Genomic DNA, 23,741 nt, shown 5'->3' on the forward strand with positions numbered 1-23,741 from the left:
CGAAAATGGTACCGTTATCATCTCTGTGTAAACTGCAAAAAAGCAAATCTGTGAAAACGGTGACGGCATACACATGTGTATTACGTATTTAGTCTATCCAGCTTATTTTTCAACGTGTTTTCTGTGAATGTGCGAGACTTCTTTATTAGCCGCTATAGGGAAATAATGAGAAGAATATCAAAGTGCAGTAAACTGTAAAAATAAGGTGGATAGACATGCGCGAGGGCGAGTGCTCTGTAAAAGAATGCATACGCGCAGGTGTTTGCGCAGTCGTTTGCGCGGATCCGTGTGAACAGAGATAGTTTTAATAACGTTGTCATCTGTACAAAGAAAAAACTTTAACATTTTTAGTACATCGTTGTCGTGTAAACATACCCTAAGGGTGTAAAATAAAGTGTTACCAAATTTGGTAAAAGTTTGGCCTATTATAGTTTGACACAAGTTATCATTTTGCACATTACTGTCAACTAAAATTATTTTATATTTTAGTCAGAGTGAAATGGACTAAGATGACAATGAAATATTGACTAAAATTTGTCAATAACAAATAAAAGTACAAATCAGTGCTTTATTTAAATCGTTAAATTTGGTAACATTATTTAGTAGCACTTTATATTACAGTCCTGCTCTGCATGTACATACTATCTACTTATTATAGCAATTACAATAACTGGGTAATAACTAGGTACTAACCCTGAACCTACCTCTAAACCTAACCTTAACCCCTGTAGTTACCTTATATTACCCAGTACTCTCTTAGGTAAGTTCACTGTAAATACATGTAAGTGCACGTACTGTAAACTTTAGTGCAACCCTTTTGGCACATGCATTTAAAGGACATCGTCGACTGTCTTTCAACCCTGAATCACCTGCACCTACTCGTATCCAATCCTCAGTAGGTGCAAAAGTAACCTGGCAAGAATGTGCAGAACAGCATGTGTGTGAGTCCAAGCAAACACAGGAGCAGAAATGAGGAAGGCCAGATCTCACCCCACAGTGCCATGAAGATGGAGAAGAAGACGGTGGTGGGGTTATCAAACAGATGGCTGGCGCGGGCCGTCCCACACGCGATGCTCAGGTTCCAGTAACTGCACACGCGGTCACACAGCGGACACATGGTGATATTCTTCCGCTGGTCACAGATTTCCATACTGCCAAACAGAAAAAAAGGCTTGCGTAGAGCTACTAACACATCTGACTACCTCACAACTGATTCAGGGTCAGTCTACAACCCTGTTACCTTTGTGGTGTTTTTACATACTTCTCTTCATTTCATTTTCTGAAGGTTAATCAATTTCCAACTCCCGTTCTGTCTTCACTCTCGTGGACAAACACTATAAGCATAATTTTAAATTAAACTACAATTAAACTATTTTATAGCTATTAAACTATTTTAGGTGTAGTTTCTGGATAAAAGCCGCAGGATCAGTTCCAGCAGGCTCTTTTCAGGCTGTCATAATATCCTGACAGTGACAAACTCCAGAGGGACTTTCAGACAGATGTTTGGTTTTATATGCTCTTTCTCAGAGTATGAACTTCCTCTTGAGCAGTTTGAGGGTTTAAGCTCAGGATGGGGGGGCTCACACTTTATTACCCAACAGTGTTTTCTGGCGTCACAAAGCAAGACTGTTCAGAAACTGTTATGCAACTGTGCTTAACTGAGACATGAGTTAAAAGTAGTTCCAGTTATTAAAATAGAACTTGTCAAAGATGTTATGGAGAATACACTGTTATTTTTTACCCAGACTGCTGGGTTCGGTCTTTTTGTTGAGTTATTTTAAAAAATGTGTGGGGTAGTGTTGGGTTCCTAGATAAATGTAATTGTTTAGCAATATACAGTGCTGGGTAGTAACTGATTGTTTGAAAGTTTGAAATCGCAGGGTTAAAATGCGCTGCATGTATTCTGCTATCCTTTAATTCTATCATACTTAATAATATGTTATTTTGGTCCATTGTTTAATTATTTGGTCCGTACCAAAATAAGGTGAACCATTTTACTTCTGAAATCTAACATCTGTCATTTTCTGTTTGAGAGTAATTATGAAAACGCAATAATAACACTGCTTTCTTTTACAGTTATTAACAATAAATGCATTTGAGATTGTGTCTTGCACTTTAGAGCATTTTGATTGGTGTCTACTGACCTGGGAATGTCATCATCAACAGTAACACATCCATAGAGGAACACAATGACGCCTACTAAGGAAGCAGGGATCAGCATCTGGGTATAAACCCCAAGCCAAGCGAAGTAGAGGCCGATCTTCTCTCCGAAGTACTTCCTGTCAGATAAGCGAGAGATTACTAATGAACCTGCAGCTCTGAAAGAGCAGTTTGAGAGTTTGAGATGTACCTGATCAAGCCGATGGGCTGGTACTTATAGAAGACACTGTAGCTGGCCCACTCTTCATACAGCAGCTGGAATAGAGGCAGAAACATCATGACAGGCCTCATACACAGAACTCGTCTTCACAATCAAATGAGACCGTCGGCTTTTCAACTGCTTGCTGTGGCAAGCAGGGCGGGGCCGAGAGCCATGGGAACGGAGCGAGGCCGGTAATGTGAGTGTTAATGAGCATCACCTGCATGACACACCGCTCTTGAGTCACATGGAGGAGCTCCGATAGGGTAAAAGGAGGAGCGACGACAATAAAGGAAGACAGAGAACAAGTCCTGGACGTTACGTTGTGTTTTGCTATGTTTGTGAAGCAGTCGTCCGTGAGGGGCTACCACTTTACTTTCGTTCTGTTGTTTGTTTATTTTATGATTAAAGTTACGTTGATCATTTGCCGGTTCCTGTCTCCTTCTTCCTTGAACTTTAAACATGGTGGGTCTCCAAACTCTTAAAAATAAAAGTTTTTATTTGCATCGATGGTTCCATGAAGTACCATCAACATCCATGGAATCTTTCCTTTGCACAGAAAGTTCTTATATTATTAAAATGTTCTTCACGCTAAGAAAAAATGGTTCTTTTAAGAAATGATCACTGGTTTTCTTTGGAAAACCAAAATGGTTCTTCTATGGCATCACCTTTTGGAGCCTTTATTTTTAGGAGTGCAGGACCAGGATTGAAAACCTGATGGATATGGTGACGGATGAATTGTCTATTGTGTTCTGTACATGTGGCTTCCTCAAGCTGATGACACATTAGCTACATTTACCTGCACTCAAATCATCTGTTAGTGATGGGATTGATGGCTCAATTGGACTGAAAAGACTTCATGTAAACACCTCAATCTGACTGAGCTTTCAATAAGACTGAAAGCTCTGCTGACGTTATTGCAGTGGCTCTCTCAGTGACCGACTCACTGCGCATACGCTGAAGTTTTGTTCGGAATACGTGTAATGCACATATAAAAGAATATGTTAATCAGATTGCAACGTTTAAATAAAGGGTTCAAATAAACAGAGCATTCAGAATCTGAAATTGGTTTGGTTTCATTTCAATTGATTAAAATTAGTGCATGCAACCTATGATTGGCTCAACCCATGCTGTTAGCCACCATCCAAGCCACCACTATGCTGTTATCAGGGTGTTGTGCTGTATTTGATTTTGGTCAATATCCTGATTTATAAAGAGATCAGCTTTAGTTTCTTCAAAATGGTTTGGGTTTTTTCCACAGACATGACGTAACTTCATTCTACCGTTCCAGTGACTGTTGGTTTCTCTCGATGAAACACAGTGTGAACTTCTTGTCTGGTTGCTTCATTGCACAAATCCATTTGCTTCTGTTAAAAGTCTCAATCCTTTTTTCACATTCACACAGAAGACACTACACACATCTGGAGGTACAGATGGCACTGAAACTCACCTTCCTGTCATTTGGCTCAGCGTTTTCCCCTTCAACATCACCCTGTTAGAAAATAGCAAAAGAAAATAATCTATCATATCCTAGGCCCTGTTTCCACCTGGTATTAAGATGTGTTTTGGTCGATTGGATCACAAGTGGACGAAAACTTTGAGCTTGTCCACCTTTGAACACTTCCAGAGGTAGTCGAAAACGCATTTGGCTGGATTGCTTTTGTAGTGTAGAATGTGTCGAATGTGTTTGAACAGCAACAAAAGACTCCTACTCTCCTCCTACTGACCTAACACATTATGGGAAGAGCTCTAGTCAGACGGAATTTAAACTTTGATGGCTGAAGACCCAAGTTTGGTTTGAAGATGAAAAACGTACCAAGCACAATGTTATCTCACCACTCCTGATTTCAAAAATGCCAGGTGGAAACAGAGCCCTACAGATCCATCCAGTGCTACTAATGTGCATCCATTAATCAAACAAGTCTGTCACTACAATAATGCAACTGTTGATCAGCTCTGTACAGATAGCTTAAGATCCACAGTTCAACAGCAGTAGTGACGGATACTCACATCATGTAGTGGATAGGCAGCCAGATAAACGCCGCTCCCAAGCAGGCTAGTTATTCCTGAACAACATGTCAAAGGGATTATTCCGTCAGTTACAGGTCAATGGTGCAAATTAACTGGGTACCGTAGTGTATGGAGCACTGCAACTTAAACTGTATAGACAAAGTAGCAACTTACCCATGCTAAATTTGGCTTTTGTGCACTTGGTTCGCTTCAAAACTTCACATACCTAAAACAATGCACATTATAAAACTCAAAACATTCAAATGATAAAATATGGCAGTAACACTGTGCATTTGACAATACTTTATACTTACTAATGAACTTCTTGTTTTACTGTCGAAAAAGGAATCTCTGTCGGACAAATCAAACCTGTAAAGACAAAAGGTCACAAGTATGTTTTTCAATGCGTTTTCTGCATCCTTCCGATGCTTTGATCATTTTCTATCATTAAGGCCCATTCACACAAATCATATGTGAAAATCTCATTCTAAACACCTGAACAAAATCAACTGCACTCTGGCCATTAACTTGAGGTAAACATTGGTCAAATGTAAGGTAATTTCATTTCATTTTGAATCACCTGTTTTAAACAAATGCTGAACAGAGGAGAGAGAACGAGACAGAGCTCGTAATAAAACAAGAATCAACATCGGCTTGGCTTTTCGGAGAACTGAGAGATGTGAAATGTTGTAAAAGCGACATGGAGATGATGGTGTTTTCATTACTCATCAAGTGAGTAAGATGTTTTATTGAATAGATAAATTGGCATATGTAGCTCTCTAACAGCATTAACATCTATTGTGAAGGCTCATTTCATTATGGTTGTTGTAGCTGTGCTGGAATTTATTTTCAAGGAAGTACCGTGTCTATTAATGGGTAAAGCTACAGTAACATCTTCAGTTAGTCAGCTTGAGATCCTTTCCATCTAAACTGATTATATCTCTTAAGCCTAATAGAGAATGTTTTATGAGCAGTAGGATAAACATATTCATCCGCATAGTCATGCAGAGCCAAAGCACAACCAAAACAATGTTCTTCCGCAAAATGTATTTTGTTTTTTAACCACTAGAGGGTGAAAAGTTACATAGTGTACCTTTAAGCAATTACAGTCATGAAGGTCTTTTGAAAAACACTAAAAGCTACTAACAAACACCACGCATCAAAACTGAAGTATACTTTGGTCTAAACAGTGCAGAATTTCTCAATAAGCGTCTTCCTCGTTGTATTCTTGTCACGCTGAAAACTGAAGTCAGTGAGAATAGGCCTTTGAAAGGTGAGCATGATGAAAGTGTCGCACTGACCGTCTAACCGTACATGCAACAGACATAAAGATGTGTTTGGTGCTTGAGAATGGAGGCAGACACTAACAGATGCTGCTTTTCTCTGGAGAACGGGTATGAGAGGTGCTTCACGTTCTGCATCCGGTTCTCTTCTAGGTTGGGATGAAGAGGATCTGTGAGCTTGCTGATGAACGCGTTGATCTTTTCCATTACGCCGCTGCTGTGTTTGACTTCATACACCTACAGTAGGAGCACAGCATCATCACAGTCACTCATCACATCTCTGCTTTACACACAGCAGCCCCGCATGATGGACAAACCTTACTTTTTTGGTAGGCATCTTCAGTTTCATGAACTCAGCCTCGCGACAGAGCACGTTCCACGGAGCATGAATCTTCACAAAGCCCACTCCTGGAGTCTTGGTCTGGAAACACACAACAGATTTTGTAGCAAACACATTTCATGATGTCGCCAAGCAGGTAGAAGCTCTGTTTGCTTCTGCAACTTCAGAGTCTGTACTTCACTGTTGGAGTATAAAGCAGACACTGGCTCATCCCTGCAGAAGCATACACTAATACAGGGACAGTCTCTCTGAAACCTGGGAACGACTGATATAAATCCAATCAGATTGGAGCTCTCGGTTTAGCTTGACATGTTTGAATACAGTGTATCTCAGACCTGTGTTTTCACAGAATCAGCAAAAGATGTGGTTTGTGAGCTTACAGACTGAAAGTATAGATATCTTACCAGAAAATGACTTTGGTAGAAGTTAAAGTCGCTGTTTAGAATATTACTTGAGTAAAAGTTTTAAAGTATGTGATATTTTTTGTACTTAAGTATGAAAAGTTTTTTTTTTTTTTTTTTTAAATTAAACATACTTAAGTATTGAAAGTAAAAGTACAAGTAAATGTAAAATACAAAAGGAGAAAAAAATAGTATTAAAAATTGTTCTATACACAGTTTGAGCAGCAAGATTGTGTTCAGTTTTAACTTTCTTACATTTTGTTTCTTTGAATTAAAAAAATGGCTAAATGTTTATTGTAAGTTTAAAATATAAAAAATACTAATATATTAATTACACATTGATCATTCATGTTAACTCATAGTGCGTTATAATTAATGTAAGAGACAACTTTAAAATGTTCAAATGTAAATGTTGAAATTAACAATGTATTTAATGTTACAAATGGACTCTTATTGTAAAGTGTTAATATTTCATATAAATCCAAACAGTCATGCTTAAAAATTACCATCTTTACACACAAAGGCATAGCATAGGTCTATTATTATTTGCCTCTATTTTAAAAAACTTGATGATTATCTAATCAAAATATGCGTTACAGTGTGATAAAAAAAGAACTGAAATCGAATACATTTCTGATTTGTTTCTGTCGCTGCATGATAAGGATCAGGTGAAAAAATACTATATAGTAATTTATAGTAAATACTATAGTGTTTTTGAACCATACTATAGTAAAGTACTTGAATTAATTTGTTGTGGTAATTCTGTAGTTGCTATGGTAACATAACAACTATAGTAATATAAACAAATTACTTTACCCAATACTGTACTGTTTTCTTTAATCTATAGGGTATTATACTACAATACACTACAGTTTACTGTAGTAAAAACTAAAGTATACTACAGTATTTATTACAGTTGATCAGTTCACAATAATTAATATTACAGTATGCTGTAGCATTCATTAACAAAGTGTTGTAAATACTATAATATATACAGTACGCTACAATTTACTAAAGTATGGTTCAAAAACACTAGTATTTGCTATAAATGACTATAGTATTTTTTCACTTGGGGATACAGTTTAAATATGCAACTTCGCTGGATAACGAATGCACAACAGCGAACAAATGGATATAAACTAATGCAAATGAATGGTAACAATCGTGACATTAAACAGTTGGTGTTTTTGTCACATTGTTTTAAAGGTAGTACTAATGTTAGCATCCTCTCAGCCTCGACGGCAAACATACAGCTGTTCTCCACTAATGCAGCATCTACTCAACAAACTAATTACTTCATAATGATATGAAAACATGTACTGTAGTGTACACTGTATAAACGTTATGTTGTCTGTTTTAAATCCGTTTTTGAAGTGTCCCGCTCTGTGCAGCGCGCAGCCTCACGTCACGTGTCAAAACAAACTCTACGAGCATCAGTGAGTTTTTATTTCGCCTCTAGAGGCCGCTCTCGGACTGTATAATGACAGCGCACTCTTCTCAGCCGCTCCAGCAACGGACGCAACCCGGAAAATGAAATCAACCGTTGTTGTGCGAGCACTTGTTTGCACATGCTTGCTTGCAGTCTGTGTTCTTCCGACTTTATTTTGTAGTAAGTAACGAAAATGCTTTGGGAAAATGCATCAGAGTAAAAGTACACATTTATTTAGGAAATGTAGTGAAGTAAAAGTAAAAGTGGACAGAAATATAAAAACTCAAGTAAAGTACAGATTCTCCCAAAAAATACTTAAGTACTGTAATGAAGTATTATTACTTCATTACATTACACCACTGATCAAAACACAGATGGAGTAAATCAAGTCCATCAACACCCCAAAGCTTCACAGTCCTGTAGCTCGTCTGTATATGCTGTTTAATGTTTGATGATCACATTACTCTACATGAGCATCAGCAATCTTATATCACTTGTTTCTGCTTCTTCTTCACCTGTGTTTTGATCCAGAGATTCTGTACTCTTTCGGAAGATGTGTAATAGCGCCTCCTACTGTATAACAGTGAAAACATGTTTTGTCTCTTGTTGTGAGCTCACGGGTTAAAGGATTAGTTCACTCATTAAACCCCCGGAGCCGTGTGGAGTATGTTTATGATGGAAGGATGTACTTTTTGAGTTTCAAACCGGTGGTTTCAGTTCACTGCCATTATAAAGCTCGGATGCGTCAGGATATTTATTAATATGACTCTGACTGTGTTCATCAGAAAGAAGAAAGTCATATACACCTAGGATGGCTTGAGGGTGAATAAAGCTTGGGGTAATTTTTATTTTAAAGTGAACTAATCGTTTGAGTGTTCATTGACTCATGTGTGCTCGTGTCTCGTGTATTTTTGTAGAGCGTCTGGTTTATGTGTTCAGTGTAGCACACGGCTTGTGTTTTCCATCGGCCATGTGCTTTCATGTAATGTTTTTTGTGGGTGAGAGCTCTCATTGGCCGCGTGTTCTTGTGTCATGTTTTGTGCAGACACATGGTGTTGTTTTGTTTGTTTCTATGTGCCATGTTCTCCGCTGTGTTAACCCCACACTTCTTGTTACCTGATTTAACCTGCCCCTCCTAATTCCTCTCCTATTTATTCTCCTTGAGTTTTCTGTCCTGTGCCAGTTCATTTTGTATCCCTACTTGTGCTTCCAGTTGCCATCTAGTCTAGTCTAGTCTAGTCTGTGTATCTTCTGAGAATTTTCCCTGTTGTGTTTTGTTTTGCCTACCATGGGCCATTTGTTTTCACGGATCTGCTGGCTGATGTCTGGATTTGTTTTTGCCCAGTTTTTTTTTTCTTTTTCTATTGCTTTTTAATTTGTGTTAATAAAGATATTTTTGAGCTTCCCTGGCTGTCCTACGCTTGGGTTGTGTCTGCAAATCCTGACAGTATTTTGTTTCTATAATAAATAATCTTTTAAAAAAATATGCTAAAGTGCACTTCTTTCTCACTTATTGAACTGCACATCACGTCTGACTCAAAACAAGAATTGTTTCATAAAACTTAAATCTGTATTTTTACTGACTGGCTATCCACAATGACACAAAGTAAAATAAATGTAGTGAGTTTTGTTAAAAAAAATCTTTTTAAATCTTGATAAAAACGTTACATTATATATTACGTTTATATATATATATATATATGCTATCAACATAGTATTTATATAACTTTAACGGAGTGTCTATTTACAGTAAGTGTAAATAGCACACACTGTTGGCAGAGGCTGATTGAGCCAGACAAAAATCACACAAGAAACCTGTTTGCTAGTTAGCTTTTGACACAAACAACCCGAGTTTGAATCTGCCTTTTTCCAAACTCATTGTTCTCCCTTTTTTCCATCGCATATCATCTCGGAGAGGAAAATATTCGAAAGGTGGAAATAAAATGTCCCAATAAGGCAGTATCCATTTATGATTTTAATAAATATAAATATATACACTGAATATGTTGTTATTATTGTATACTGTTTTATAATACAGTACTACAATACATAGCATAGCACATAGCCAGAGTTTGCAATTACTGCAAAAAAAAAAAAATAATAATAATAATAAAATACTTTTTGTTGCTGCCTATATTTAAAGAGACCCTGCTTTGGAAGCACTGCCATGAAGACATGCCAAGAAGTGACAGTGAGAAGATGGAGTGTAGGAATCAGGAAATGAGGCGAGTCAGATTGGGTTTCCTCACACACAAGCGTCACACACGGTATGTTGGAGCATGTGCACTACTATGAGCCCTACATAGACTGCAGTACAGCGGATCCCATGTCACAGTCTCACAGCCAAGACCAAAAAAACAAACAGCTGCTATCATCATTACTTTTGCCAATTATCAAATTCATAAAACTTTACGAGACATTTAATTACATAACCACATGACCTGGACTATACATGGTTTTATGTGCATTTGTACACTCTCAAAAACCATGTGCTAGTTCACAGAGAAGAGCAGGTGCACACATGTAAATCTCATTCATTCAACAGACCAGATTTATCACAGTCTGAAGAAGACAAATTACGACACGCCTAAAGGCCGTTGTGTCTAGATTCACAACATCGCACGGTCCTTCATTGCTAATAAGGCCGCACACCAGTTAAACAAACAACCTGCTGTTTTGTTTAAATATATATATATATAGAACAGAGAAACAATTTCACAGCAGATGTGCGTGATTCATTTGACCCTTGGAGCCGACTGAATGAGTTCTTTAGTTATTTGGATCATGTGTTGCTACTGTCTCACTATTGAAGTCGTGCCAAAACTGGTATCAGGTGACAAAACTAGTTTGCTTCATTAAAAAAAATATATATTAATAAATCAAACACAATCTCATATGATTCGTTTTATAGCTATTTTGAGCCAAATTAAGATTTAATGCTCTTTCTGTAATTATATTCCAGAAATTATTTTTATAGATACTACTTTTATTTTGTAACGGTATGTAGTTTTAAGAGTTTTTTAGGCGAGAATGTAGTTGTTTAGACCTCAGATATGCAATTTATATGTAAACATAGTGCCTAAATTTGTTTAAATGCTTTCGGAGATGTGAGCTCCAGGCCATCAGCGAGCGTTCGGCACCTGTGTACCCGCAGAGAACAGCTTCATCTCGGCCAGTCCTTCGGGAATTTGCCGCTGGCTCTTATGTAGATAGTGTTTAAACATGAGGTATAATTCATTTTGGGTATATCAAATGGGCAATCTTTGGTCTTATTAATATATTACTTGTTCCAGAGCTAACAGATTTGGCTTAAGGGCTATATTAAGTTTCATAATTTTATATTTTAAAATTAAATCCTGTACTAACTAGAGCGCTGCTTTTGTACGTTTGACTAAACTGTTTGCTTGTGTTTATTTCCTATTTTACTACTTATACTGTTATAATGGCTATTGTTGTTAATTTAAATATTATTGTTCAATAAATAATATTTTATATAAATAACACCATATTTTTTGGTATTGAGAGAGTCTGTTAGTAATTTCGACTTCAGTGAAAGTTACATTAATACGCCATTAGATGGCGGCAAAGACTATCTTTATGAGTGAGTCAGTCAGTCACAAAGACTTTTATATTAAAATGGACTGAAACAAGGAAACAAGGACATTGTTTTTACTTGTTGTTTTTATCTTACAAGATACAACTGACAAATGCATTGACTAGCGCTGTCATGGGAATGTCTTAAAGGTTAAAAGGACAAAGATTGCCTTCCTAAGCGGACATTCAAACTGATTTTGTGATTATGGATATAAGATTTACCTGAAGAATATCAGATGCAGGTAATACACTCGCTCAGGTGATGTGTTTCAATGAAGCGACTCAACGTTACTTCGTTACTAGTTCTGAAGTGACGTTTTAGAATTAGTAACAGATCTTGGGCTCAACTGTTAAACTGTCAACTTGAGATTTTAATCCGTTGCGGAAGGAAGTAGTTCCTCACAAAAGAGGGTTTTTAAAGACAATACGTTGTTATTTCTTATTTATTTACACACTCGTGTTGTCGAACTGTTGTTTAAAAGCAATATCACACTCGTAGCTGTGCGGCTGTGATTACCTATGGCCGAATCACAGCCATATCGCACAGCTACGAGTGTGATATCGCTCTTATATATATATATATATATATATATAAATATACAGGCAAACCAAAATTTATTCAGACACCTTGAACATTTCATTCATTAATACAGTTTATTCACTATAGTTTAAAAAATGGTAATAAAATATGACAAGATCTCAGAGTTAAACTGTGCCAGAAAAAATTAATCTTAATTATGTCAGATAACACTTCAGCAAAACACGGTCAGGTCAAAGTGTCTGAATAATTTTTGGTTCCAGATTTGTATCAGTTTCACTGGTAGTCCACTGTATGAAGAATTTTTGGGTATAATATGTCAGAGTTTACTTTATTCCTCCATCTGTGACCTTTATTGTATGGACAAAAAAAAAAAAAAACAGATAGTGTACATGAAAAGACTATACTAAAGTGTGAACTGAATGCAATGTTTCTGGACACTTAATTGCATGTTAATTGCAATTAAATGAAAATGTATTATAGTTTACATTTGTATCAAATGCAGTTAGCGCTTTGTATTGTACTGACAAGCATTTATGGTAAAATTAATTATACTGTAACGTCATTTATATTGAAACTTGTATGTCATGTTTTTAAATACATCTGTAATTACATACTTTTAATGAAGTTGAAATTTCATACATCTAATAACGGATAACACACTGCTGTTCAAATTATAATTTTGTACTGTATGTGCTTTAGTATGTTGGTCAACACAACAAAATGAGTGTGAAATCACAACAAAAGATTATTACAACATAATGCTTTAATATGTACTTTACAGTAAAGCATTTAATTTGACATTACTATAAAGTGGAATTTTTAAAAATGTTGACACTTTAAGTGTGTTAAGAAAATGTCATGAAAGTGTATCCTCTTTATATAACCTTGAGTGGTCTATTATTTAATTAGATAATCTGCAAGTACATGTTTATGAGTGTTTCAATAAGACATTATTCTTTGACGTAATTCCCCTCCTTACCAAAAGACTATTCAGAAACAAGAATGCATGGAAATTTGGGTGAGCAAGTTAAGGTCACAAATCTAATGTTCTTTTACTGGTGTTACTTTGTTGTTCCGCTCCTCAAATTTGATTGTTTGAGCAATAAGCTGAAATCCAGTAGTGCTGACAGTCCAACAGCAATGAGAAGTTTCACTGTTTGTATTTGCTGATATTCAGTGCAACAACACTATTGAGCAATATGTTAGCATGGCTGGACTGCTTTACTGACCAATCAGCATTCAGGACCACAGCATGAATTGTACAACAGCATGAACGAGCAGCTGCAAGTGTGTCCGCTCCACACAGGAGTTTTGAGTCTCATAGTCAGAGCCGTGTGACACGACAATGTGTCTTTTGTGCTGAAGTAAAACAGCTGAGCTCAGCCGAAAGACAAAACAAACCTGCAGCAAACAAAAGCCCTGTGAAGCAGGACTGGACAAACACACGTACCTCCTCGTCTCGCTCCAGCTCCAGGCCCATCTCCAGCAGGTTGCTCTCGAACTCCTCCCGCCGTAAAGCCTTGTCGTCGTCGTGGTGGTCCGCGCTGTGGTCAGGCGAGCCCAGCTCGGCGTCGTCTCGGTGCGCGGGCGGAGGCGGGTGGCGACCCCGCCGCAAGGTGCGCGTGAAGGCGTTGTCTCTGAGTCGGGACGCGTGTCGCCACGCGCTGCTGCTCTTCTTGATGTGGTAGGTGAGGATGTAGTCCACTCGCCTCCTGCCGTCCTGGAAGTACAGACCCTGCCGGCATTGAGTGTTCTCCTCGGGACTGAGAGACTTCAGGAGCTGAGAGGAGAGAGGAGGCCAGAACATGAGTGAGTGTGTGTATGTGTGTGTGTGTGTGTGGGACTGCAGTGGCCGGTCAAAGGTCAAGATCAGGCAGCATCTGAACTCAACACATCAGCTCTAAGTGTTTGTTAGACCTCATTGTCCTCAATAATGAGTTGAGGACAAGTAAACTCAAATCAGCATATGATGATGATCATCTACATCACCAGTCAAAAGTTTTGGAATTTATGTTTCACGACCTTAAAAACTTTTTGATCTCAAGGCTTCTGCTTGGAAGTAGTTTGCAGACAAATATAAATTGTGGCTTATTATCATATTCTTTAGTAAACTAAAGGCACAGTTTCAGTGGATGTTGAATGAAAAGGAAGAGTGAATGTTCAGAGTCAGCAGAAAGTGTTCAGGTGTGTCACTACATCATTCTCATACTTGCATTATTTCACAAACATGATAAAAATGATTTTTTTGGATGACTGGAATGCATATTACAAAAAAAAAAAAAAAAATACTCGTTTAATTTAGTGTGTTACTGGACATTTCTTTAGAATTACTTGTGAAATTTACTAGCAATTCCTGAGTTAAAATTTTTTTTCCCCCAGTGTATTTACTGTTATTCTAAAATGTGAAAAGCAGTAGGCTGATAATAACAGATGTAAATGTTTTTATAGCTTATCTGACTTATGGCGCAGGATCTTTATCATTAAAGCAAACTGGAGGACATTGACAAATGTGACCCTGGACCACAAAACCAGTCATAAGGGTCTTTTTTTTTTTTAAATTGAGATATATACATCATCTGAATAAATAATATATAAATAACTGATGTATAGTTTGTTAGGATAGGACAATATTTGGGCGAGATACAACTATTTGAAAATCTGGAATCTGAGGGTGCAAAAAAAAAAAAATCAAAATATGGAGAAAAATCACCTTTAAAATTGTCCAAATGAAGTCCTTAGCAATGCATATCCACTCACAAAAATACATTTTCGATATATATACAGTAGGAAATTTATAAAATATCTTCATGGAACACAATCTTTTCTTAATATCCTAATGATTTTTGGCATAAAAGAAAAATCGATAATTTTGACATTTTAGTTTTCTTAAGTTTGAATGATGTTAATGTATTTTTGGGTAATTGAAAATGTACACAATAACCAAGAATACAAAAGCATTTGGTAAATGCCATTTTTAAGACACTCAACACTACCAGTCAAAAGTTTGGAACAATTCTGATGTTTTTTTTTATTTTAAATATTAATTTACAAATACAGTAAAAACAGTAATATTGTGAAATATTATTACAATTTAAAATAACTGTTTTCTATGTGAAAATATTATAAATTGTAATTTATTCCTGTGATGCAAAGCATTTGTTTGTTTGGTTTTTTTGTGGAAACTGTGATACATTCAAAAGTTTGGAGTAAGATGTATTTATATATATTTTTTTTAATTATTCAACAATAACATTAAATTGACGTAAAGTGACAGTAAAAACATTTATAATGTGACCAAATGATTTCTATTTCAAATAAATGCTGTTCTTTTGAATCCTGAAAATATATATATATATATATATATATATATATATATATATATATATATACACTAGCAGTCAAAAGTTTGGAAACATTACTATTTTTAATGTTTTTGAACAAAGTCTCTTATGCTCATTAAGGCTGCATTTATTTCATAATAAATACAGAAAAAACAATAATATTGTGAAATATTATTACAATTTAAAATTATGGTTTTCTATTTTAATATACTTTAAAATATAATTTATTCCTGTGATCAAAGCTGAATTTTCACCTTTAAAAGGTTAAAAAGAACAGCATTTATTCAAAAGATAAATCTTTTCTAACAATATAAATCTTTACTATCATTTTTCTTTCAATTTAACACTACCCCAAACTTTTGAACGGTAGTGTATATTGTTACAAAAGATTTCTATTTTAAATAAATGCTGATATTTTTTAACTTTTTATTCATCAAAGAATCCTGAAAAAGTATCACAGGTTATAAAATAATATTAAGCAGCACAACTGTTTCCAGCATTGATAATAAATCATCATATTACAATGATTTCTGAAGGATCATGTGACACTGAAGACTGGAGTAATGATGCTGAAAATTCAGCTTTGATCACAGGAATAAATTATATTTTAAAGTATATTAAAATAGAAAACCATAATTTTAAAATGTAATAATATTTCACAATATTATTGTTTTTTCTGTATTTATTATGAAATAAATTAATGAGCATAAGAGACTTTGTTCAAAAACTTTAAAAATAGTAATGTTTCCAAACTTTTGACTGGTAGTGTATATATATCCACAAAAATATGAAGCAGCAAAATCTGTTTTCAACACTGATAATAATAAGAAGCATTATTAATTATTGAGCACCAATAACAACTGATAACTGAGCAGCAAATCACCATATTAGAATGATTTCTGACAGATCATATGAAAATACAGTTATCTGAAATTGTAATATTTCACAATATTACCGTTTTTACTGTATTAATAGAGCCTTGGTGTCTTCTTTCCAGAAACCTTTAAAAAACTGATTTAATCCAAACTTTTGACTGGTACTGTAATAAATCTAAATGAAGATCCATGGCAGAAAATAAGGTCCAACACTATATAGGCCTTCTTTGATCTGCCAAATGAATATATTTTTAATTATGAAAATAATTTCACATGAAATTTGTGACTTATATATTTTACACAAAGAATAAATGGTGAGTCTGTGCTAAATGACTGCATTCCTCCCTCTTCCTCCTCCTCCTCCTCCTCTTCTATCCAGTAGAATATGGTAGTCATGAGTAATATTGCACAATGCAATGATGATTTATGAATGAACCGGTGTTAACCAGCAATGTGAGGCTCAACATAACTGGATAACCTGAACGTCAGATGAAGGAGCACGACTCCATTAGGTGAATATTCATTCATCTCTGTGTAGTTTTGTAAAAAGCCATAAATATTACTGCTATAGATCCGGTAATGTTTCATAACTTCTCAACCTCTCAACAAAACAACATGAACATTAATTTTAGTGTTGGAGATCAAACTGCTGGAGATGTTGGTGAATGTTTTGATCATAGATCAGCACCTTTGGTCCTGACAGCTCTTATAATGGATCTGAGTCATGTTTGACATGCAGCTGCCAATACACTGTTAAATCATGTTCGACATTAACAACCTTGAACTTGAGACTGTCAACTATGGGCTCTTATTACATCCATATGAACCACAATTAATAACTTTCATAAACAAGTAACAGAACATAACAAATAAATGGTGCATAATATGAGAGTTATATATAATATCGACAACTGAGGTACAGTAAGCAGGTCTCTGTTGCACTGTTAGGTCTGATGTGTTCCCTGTGAAATGTGCTCTGGACTCCAGCACAAACACACTATGCGACAGTAATCTTAGATAGAAAATATTTTTTGAAGTCCATATTTATGAGGTCAGCTTTTTCTGTAGAGCGACTGCAACCGATCCAGCAACTGCTGACTCTGTTATGGGGTGTAAGATTTCCTCTGGCATCCCCCTTCATCTTATGGGGACATGTGCTCATATTTTAGGAGCAAAAAGCATTAGTACATATAGATCTAGCACGTACTCATGTACTGTACCTATTGATCTATATGTACTTCAAGTACGTTTATCAAACTGTCAGTTAAGCAATCAGTAATGGTCAGATATTGCATGTGCATTATTAAATATTGGATATAAAAATCCTAAAGCTTCCTGAATAATCATTGATACATGCCACACGCACCTGAAATTTGCCATGAAACAGCACATCCCTTAAGAAGTGTGCTTGCTTGCAGGCAGTCTGAGGTTGAGAGCCGCCAATTTCATTCTCTGTTAAATCCATCTCCCAATCACAGTAAGAAACCTGCCTCCGATCTGTTCTCACACTCCCTTAATCTAGAACTCTGTTCTCTTTCTGTCTGCTCTTTCTGTCTTTCAGATTGAAGCAAGCCGCGGGTCACCAAGTGATCCCTGTTGTTACTTGAGAGGAGTGAGAGGAGCCAGGAGCTAATATTAGACTCAACTATAAAGCCATACATCAAAGCTTCCAAGATGCCCTTACTCACACACGTGGCTTTTGGTTAGAAGTCAGCTTAAGTCTGTGTAAAGGGCACTTTTGGAATTATGTCAACATAATTAGGTATGTTGTTTTTACCTCTGTAAAATCTCTGTAATATGATAAGTTGTTTCCACCACGGAATAAAAAAAATAAAAAAGGTAAATGCAACTTCTTATCTCGCAATTCTGAGTTTATTTCTTGCAATTCTGACTTTATATCTGTCACGATCATGTCTTGTCTCGCCCACACTCCCATTGCTGAGGTTCATGCTATAAGCTAGGTCCCCGCTAAATTATTGTTATGTGTTAAACTGGATTATGCCATGTTGCAAGACCTACAGTCTCCACTGGTCCTGCCTAGCTCCAGGTCTTTTTCATCACGGATAGTCCCATCCAGCTCCAAGTCTCCTTTATCGTCTCCTTCACTGTGGATGGTCCCGTCCAGCTCCAAGTCTCCTTCATCACGAATGGCCCCATCTAGCTCCAAGTCTCCTTCATCTCAGATGGTCCCATCCTGCTCCAAGTCTCCTTCATCATGGATGGTCTCCTCCAGCTCCAAGTCTCCTTCACTGTGGATGGTCCCGTACAGCTCCAAGTCTCCATTATCATGGTCTCCTTCATCTCAGATGGTCCTACCTAGCTCCAAGTCTCCTTCAACACGGATGGTCCAATCTAGCTCCAAGTCTCCTTCACTGTGGATGATCCCGTCCAGCTCCAAGTCTCCTTTATCACAGATGGTCCTATTTAGCTCCAAGTTTCCTTCAATGTGGATGGTCCCGTTCAGCTCCAAGTCTCCTTCATCATAGATGATCTCGTCCAACTACAAGTCTCCTTCATTGCAGATGGTCCCGTCCAGCTCCAAGTCTCCTTTACCGTGGATGGTCCCATCCAGCTCCAAGTCTCCTTCATCATGGATGGTCCCACCAGCTCCAAGTCTCCTCCATCGCAGATGGTCATGTCCAGCTCCAAGTCTCCTCCATCGCAGATGGTCCCATCCAGCTCCAAGACTCCTTTGCTGCTGCTGGTCCCTCCCAGCTCCAAGTCTCCTTCATTGCAGATAGTCCCATCCAGCTCCAAGTCTCCTTCATCACTGCTGGTCCCACCCAACTCCAAGTCTCCTTCATCGTGGATATTCCTGCAAACTCCAAGTCTCCTTCATCACAGATTGTCCCATCCAGCTCCAAGTCTCTTTCATCATGGATGGTCCCATCCAACTCCAAGTCTCCTTCGTCACCGCTGGTCCCGCCCAGCTCCAAGTCTCCTTCATCGTGGATATTCCCGCCAGCTCCAAGTCTCCTTCATTGTGGATGGTCCTGCCAGCTTCAAGTCTTGTTCATCGTGGATGGTCCCGTTCAGCTACAAGTCTCCTTCAACATGGATTTTCCTCCCCAGCTCCAGGTCTCCATTGTGGATGGTTCATTCCATTTCCAAGTCTCCTTCATTGTGAATGGTCCCTTCCAGATCCAAGTCTCCATCGTGGATGGTCCCATCCAGCTCAAAATCTTATTCACTGCAAATGGTCCCGTCCTGCTCCAAGTCTCCATCCAGTTCCAAGTGTCCTTTTTCGCTGCTGGTCCCGCCCAGCACCAAGTCTCTTTCATCTTGGATGGGTCCCTTTTCCCTCTGGCTCCAGCTTGGTCTATTGTCGATCTGGCTCTGCTTCGGACTACCACATCTCCAGCTGAACCTCGACCCTCCACCCTCTGGCTCTGCCGGGCTCCTCCTTCCCCCAAGTTCTGACATTTGCCTCAGTCACACCGACTCCACCCCAGTCTGCCAAGCCCACGTCTGGTGCTCCTGCAGCTCCAGCTTGATTCTCCAGGCCTTCCGTGTCATCTCCTCAGCTCCTCCATCACCTCAGTCGGTCTGGCTTCTGGCTCCTCCCTCCATCGTATTCACGATCATGTCTTGTTTAGTTACATTGTCATGTACTGTTTCGTTTTCCCTTTCACCATTTGCCTTAGTTCTCATTCGTTTTTTGTTACTATGGTTTCTGAGATAACATATAAACTAGGAAGTGCAAAAAAGTCAGAATTGTGAGATATAAACTCACAATTCTGAGAAAAACATCAGAATTGTGAGATAAATGTTGCGATTATCTTTTTATTTAATTTTTTTATTACGTAGTGGAAACAAGCTTTCATTATGTCATCTCTTTTTAAATTTTTAGACTTTTCAAGTTTATGAGACAAGTGCCACAGTGTGTTGTCTTGCATGCTGGCCATCATTTTGAGCATCAAAGTAAAAAGTGTTGTTTGTTTAAAACGTATATATATATATAAATTTGAATGGACTTACTACACAATCTTGAGGATCATAACAAATAGCACTAACGATGTTCTGTTGCTTGTCTTTGATCGGTACAGAAGGGAACTGTTCATTGTTCATGATGGGCGCTTGTGTTTCCAGCACTGAACTCCTCCAATAGATTGTGGATCAGAGTGAAACCTGTGGATGAAAAACAACATGAAATACAGGTAAACTTCACAAAATCACAACTACAATTGCGAATCCCATCTGAAATGAAAAATAATAAACAGAATTAACCCATCCTACAAACACCCGAATCTGACATGTACTTCTGGATTACTGCTCAGGTGAGTTCCATCATACCCTGACTGCTAAATGTTAACCTATCACAAATTAAAATCCTCTCTCCCATCTCTTCTGCCATTATAAATGAGAATCTGTAACAGATTAAGGCCCGCTGGTCACAAACATGGGCATGTCCCAGGACTGTGTGCTAAATTCCTTCCAATAGTGATGTTCAATTCTTGAACTAATCTTTCTTTTAAGCCAGTGTCCAGTCGAGCCGGTTCACAGAATCAAACTGAATCGAGAACTTTCATCAAGTAAACTGAATGAGAACTTAATTTGTTGAATTAATATCTGGTCCTTTACATGCAGTCTGTAAGAAATCACATCATTATGCATGACACAAGCTGATTGGCCTCTGCTGATCCCGCAGCCAATGAGATTGCTTGTTCATCATTTAACTATTCTAGTTCAGCGTTTGCTGTAGGCTAGTCCTGCAATGCACTCCGAGTTCCTCTCTTAAAATAATGAATGGTCTTTTTATTATTTCAAAACACTAAACAATGTTGAATGATCTGCTTTTATCAATGAATCAAACACGTTCAAAATAATGTTTGATGTTTTACAGTTGCGCATGATGCAAAGAGTGAATAATTAAGCATATAAGCAAAGCTAGCATGAAAATATTCATTCACACATAGTGCGCATTCTAATTAGATAAGTTTGAGACATATTCGCTCTGACAGCAGGTTTAGAGGTTCAGAGTCTGCAAAGCGGATGTATGCAAATACATAAGTGTCCCGTGCTGGAAAAATGAGTCGGAATGCGCACGGGCTAATTGCAAGCTAGAGGCAAAACAAGTGAAAAATGTCTATTTTGGTCGAATTTAAGGATTTCACAAAAATTAGCTCATTAAGCCCTCATCTAGCGATCCCAATGCTCCAAATAGCAATTAAACATCTAAAAGTATCTTTATTTGTACGTTTTCTGAGAGGAGTACCTTTCTCTGATCATGAAATATGCAGTTTTTCTCTGCTCGCTTCTCGACGACTGGCGCTTCCCTCAGCACAAGTTTGGAATCGTTTTAAAGCATAGCATTCCAACTTTGTAAATATTCATAGCGAATTTTCGATGGCATGAGTCTGAACCAATGAAATGGGATTTTCAAATTCATGCTGATGTAAACAAAATGATCTTACTCATGCTTACTGACAGATCCAAAGCGTGCACACAAAGACGCCTCAGACAGCGTGCGATCACGATATACACAGAATTAGTCTTGGCGAGTATTCACGCAAACATTGGGCCCTATCATACACCTGGCTGACGCGATGGTTTCCTCACTAGAGAAGTGTTCAGTTTTTCCCCTTGCAAATTCCGCCATGTAAATAGTGAATCCGCCATGGCTTGAGTGCAACTGGTTTTTAAAGGGAATGGAAGATGAGACTCTGATTGGTTTATTGCACGTTACGCCCAAAACACAACCATTACTCATTAAGAGAATAGGGACGACCCTTTTAGACCATGCGCCAGGCGCGCCAACCATTTTTCGTCTTTAAAATAGCAAAAGTGGATTCGGACATGCCTTAAGTGCACTTGCACTGTGCGTTTTAGACCATGTGCTTAGATCGTTAAAATAGGCCCCTTAATCTGTTATGTCTTAAGTGAACGTTTAGTTAACTGTTGGGAAAAAAACATCTGATGTGTAACATTACATTAAATCTGTTTGGTACAGTAGGTCTTAATATATAGGCTGTCTGTTTCATTAATGTAAATCAAACAATTGTAGAATTATGGAAAAAAGGTTGAATATGCCTATATTTTCCTATCGATATTTGGTTTTGACTTGGTGTGCATCAGATTTGGTGTTATTACCTGGGATTTTAAGGTTGTTTTGGAACCTTTATAAAACTTTGACTTGATTTTTCTCAAAATTGACTTTGCTAACTCTATCAACTTCAAACAGGTGTAGCTCAGTCATTTTTTGTCTGTTTCCAACAAATCATACATTAAAGGTTTTTTAGTAAAAGAAAAAAGCTAATTTTTGAAAATGTGCTAATTGCGACCCATTTTGCTAGCACGGGTCTCATATGTTGACAGGCAGGTTGGACATCGGACCGAGTGCAATGATTGGATGAACATTTTTTGGTCCTGAGACTTCCACAGAAGATATATGTACATGTTTTAGTAATTACACTTCTATTATTGATTGCTATCAGGATGTGAAGAGAGTTTCAACCAGTCTAACAAAAAGTGTTTATATTAAAAAATTGCCTACTCTACCTTTAACATTGCCATATTCATTAACATGCTAAAACAGCAAGCAGCAAAATTCACTTGCCCTTTCTGATCGAGCTACTTTCAAAATGAGCCAAAGAGTAACTGTTTCAAGTCAATTTAACACGAAGCAATCAATGTTTGAAGGACAAACCTGATTCAGTGGTGTAAAATCACACTGAATTGTTCATATACAGTGAACAGCATCAAACATCTTTTTTTAAAACCCATCCAGGCCATCTTCTTTCCCATTACTCTCTCTCGCTTTAATGTGCTCAAGAACTATGAGCATAACTGTGGGCTTTTACATGATGCTTAGCACTCGTTCACCAAAATGACCTGTGATTGTTGCTTGTAGCAACATTTATTATTTGTTTCTTTGTTTACGATCAAGTTTTTATCATTCAAATGAACTGTTTGACTTATTCCAGTCATAACCTTTGTAATCTTCTTCTAACAATAAAGTTTAACATGAAAACTTAGCACAAATCACAAGACACTGACTGGTAGGTGAACATCCTCAAAGCTCTGGATCTGCTTATTACTCTCTATAAATACGTTATGACGCTTGACTTGACTTTTCTGACTAAATGAATAAGAGTAATGTAATAATGTTAACAACAAGCTGATCGCTGTCTATAAAACATTATCATCCATTTTTTTGCAACAGGGATTCTTCATTTCTGACAGCTACACATTTTACATTCATGTTTAACTCGTGAATGTGTTATGAGACTTTAAATCAGTAATTAAACAAGTATTAATCAAACAATTTCATCTTGTGAGAACTCTGGCATACACTAAAAAGGAGCGCTTATTATGGAAATAATGTACTTTAAAAGATTAAACTTAATGGCGAAATGAATGTAGTTTTCTGGATGTAAATTGCAATTAATAAAAAAAAAAGTATTATAGTTTGAATTTATATTAAATGCAATTAGTCCACTTAAGCAGGAGTTAAAATAGCTTGATTGTAATTTCATAAATATCACTTCTATTGTCTTTGAAATACGGTTAAAGTTTACTGAATGTACTGACAAGCATTTATGGTAAACTAAAATATAATGTAATGTCAT

General features: G+C 37.1%; 1 protein-coding gene across 2 annotated transcripts in view; it reads right to left on the reverse strand.

Annotated features, from left to right (window-relative positions):
- The window catches only part of LOC127507566 (anoctamin-1), a 42,893-nt gene that overhangs the window by 17,870 nt on the left and 1,282 nt on the right, over nt 1-23,741 (reverse strand). The window contains exons 2-12 of one of the 2 annotated variants that reach the window (XM_051884764.1): nt 20,188-20,301; nt 13,408-13,737; nt 5,975-6,073; nt 5,738-5,889; nt 4,684-4,738; nt 4,544-4,595; nt 4,370-4,425; nt 3,810-3,851; nt 2,351-2,415; nt 2,145-2,279; nt 991-1,151 (exon numbers count right to left, since the gene is read on the reverse strand). In XM_051884764.1, the coding sequence (XP_051740724.1) occupies nt 991-1,151; nt 2,145-2,279; nt 2,351-2,415; nt 3,810-3,851; nt 4,370-4,425; nt 4,544-4,595; nt 4,684-4,738; nt 5,738-5,889; nt 5,975-6,073; nt 13,408-13,737; nt 20,188-20,241 (1,201 nt within the window). In that variant the 5' untranslated portion in view covers nt 20,242-20,301. Of the gene's footprint in view, nt 1-990; nt 1,152-2,144; nt 2,280-2,350; nt 2,416-3,809; nt 3,852-4,369; nt 4,426-4,543; nt 4,596-4,683; nt 4,739-5,737; nt 5,890-5,974; nt 6,074-13,407; nt 13,738-17,539; nt 17,790-20,187; nt 20,302-23,741 lie in introns of those variants that run through there. The other variant, XM_051884763.1, reaches the window with a different exon arrangement.

Source organism: Ctenopharyngodon idella, chromosome 24, assembly GCF_019924925.1.
Source record: "Ctenopharyngodon idella isolate HZGC_01 chromosome 24, HZGC01, whole genome shotgun sequence".
Classification (NCBI taxonomy): domain Eukaryota; kingdom Metazoa; phylum Chordata; class Actinopteri; order Cypriniformes; family Xenocyprididae; genus Ctenopharyngodon; species Ctenopharyngodon idella.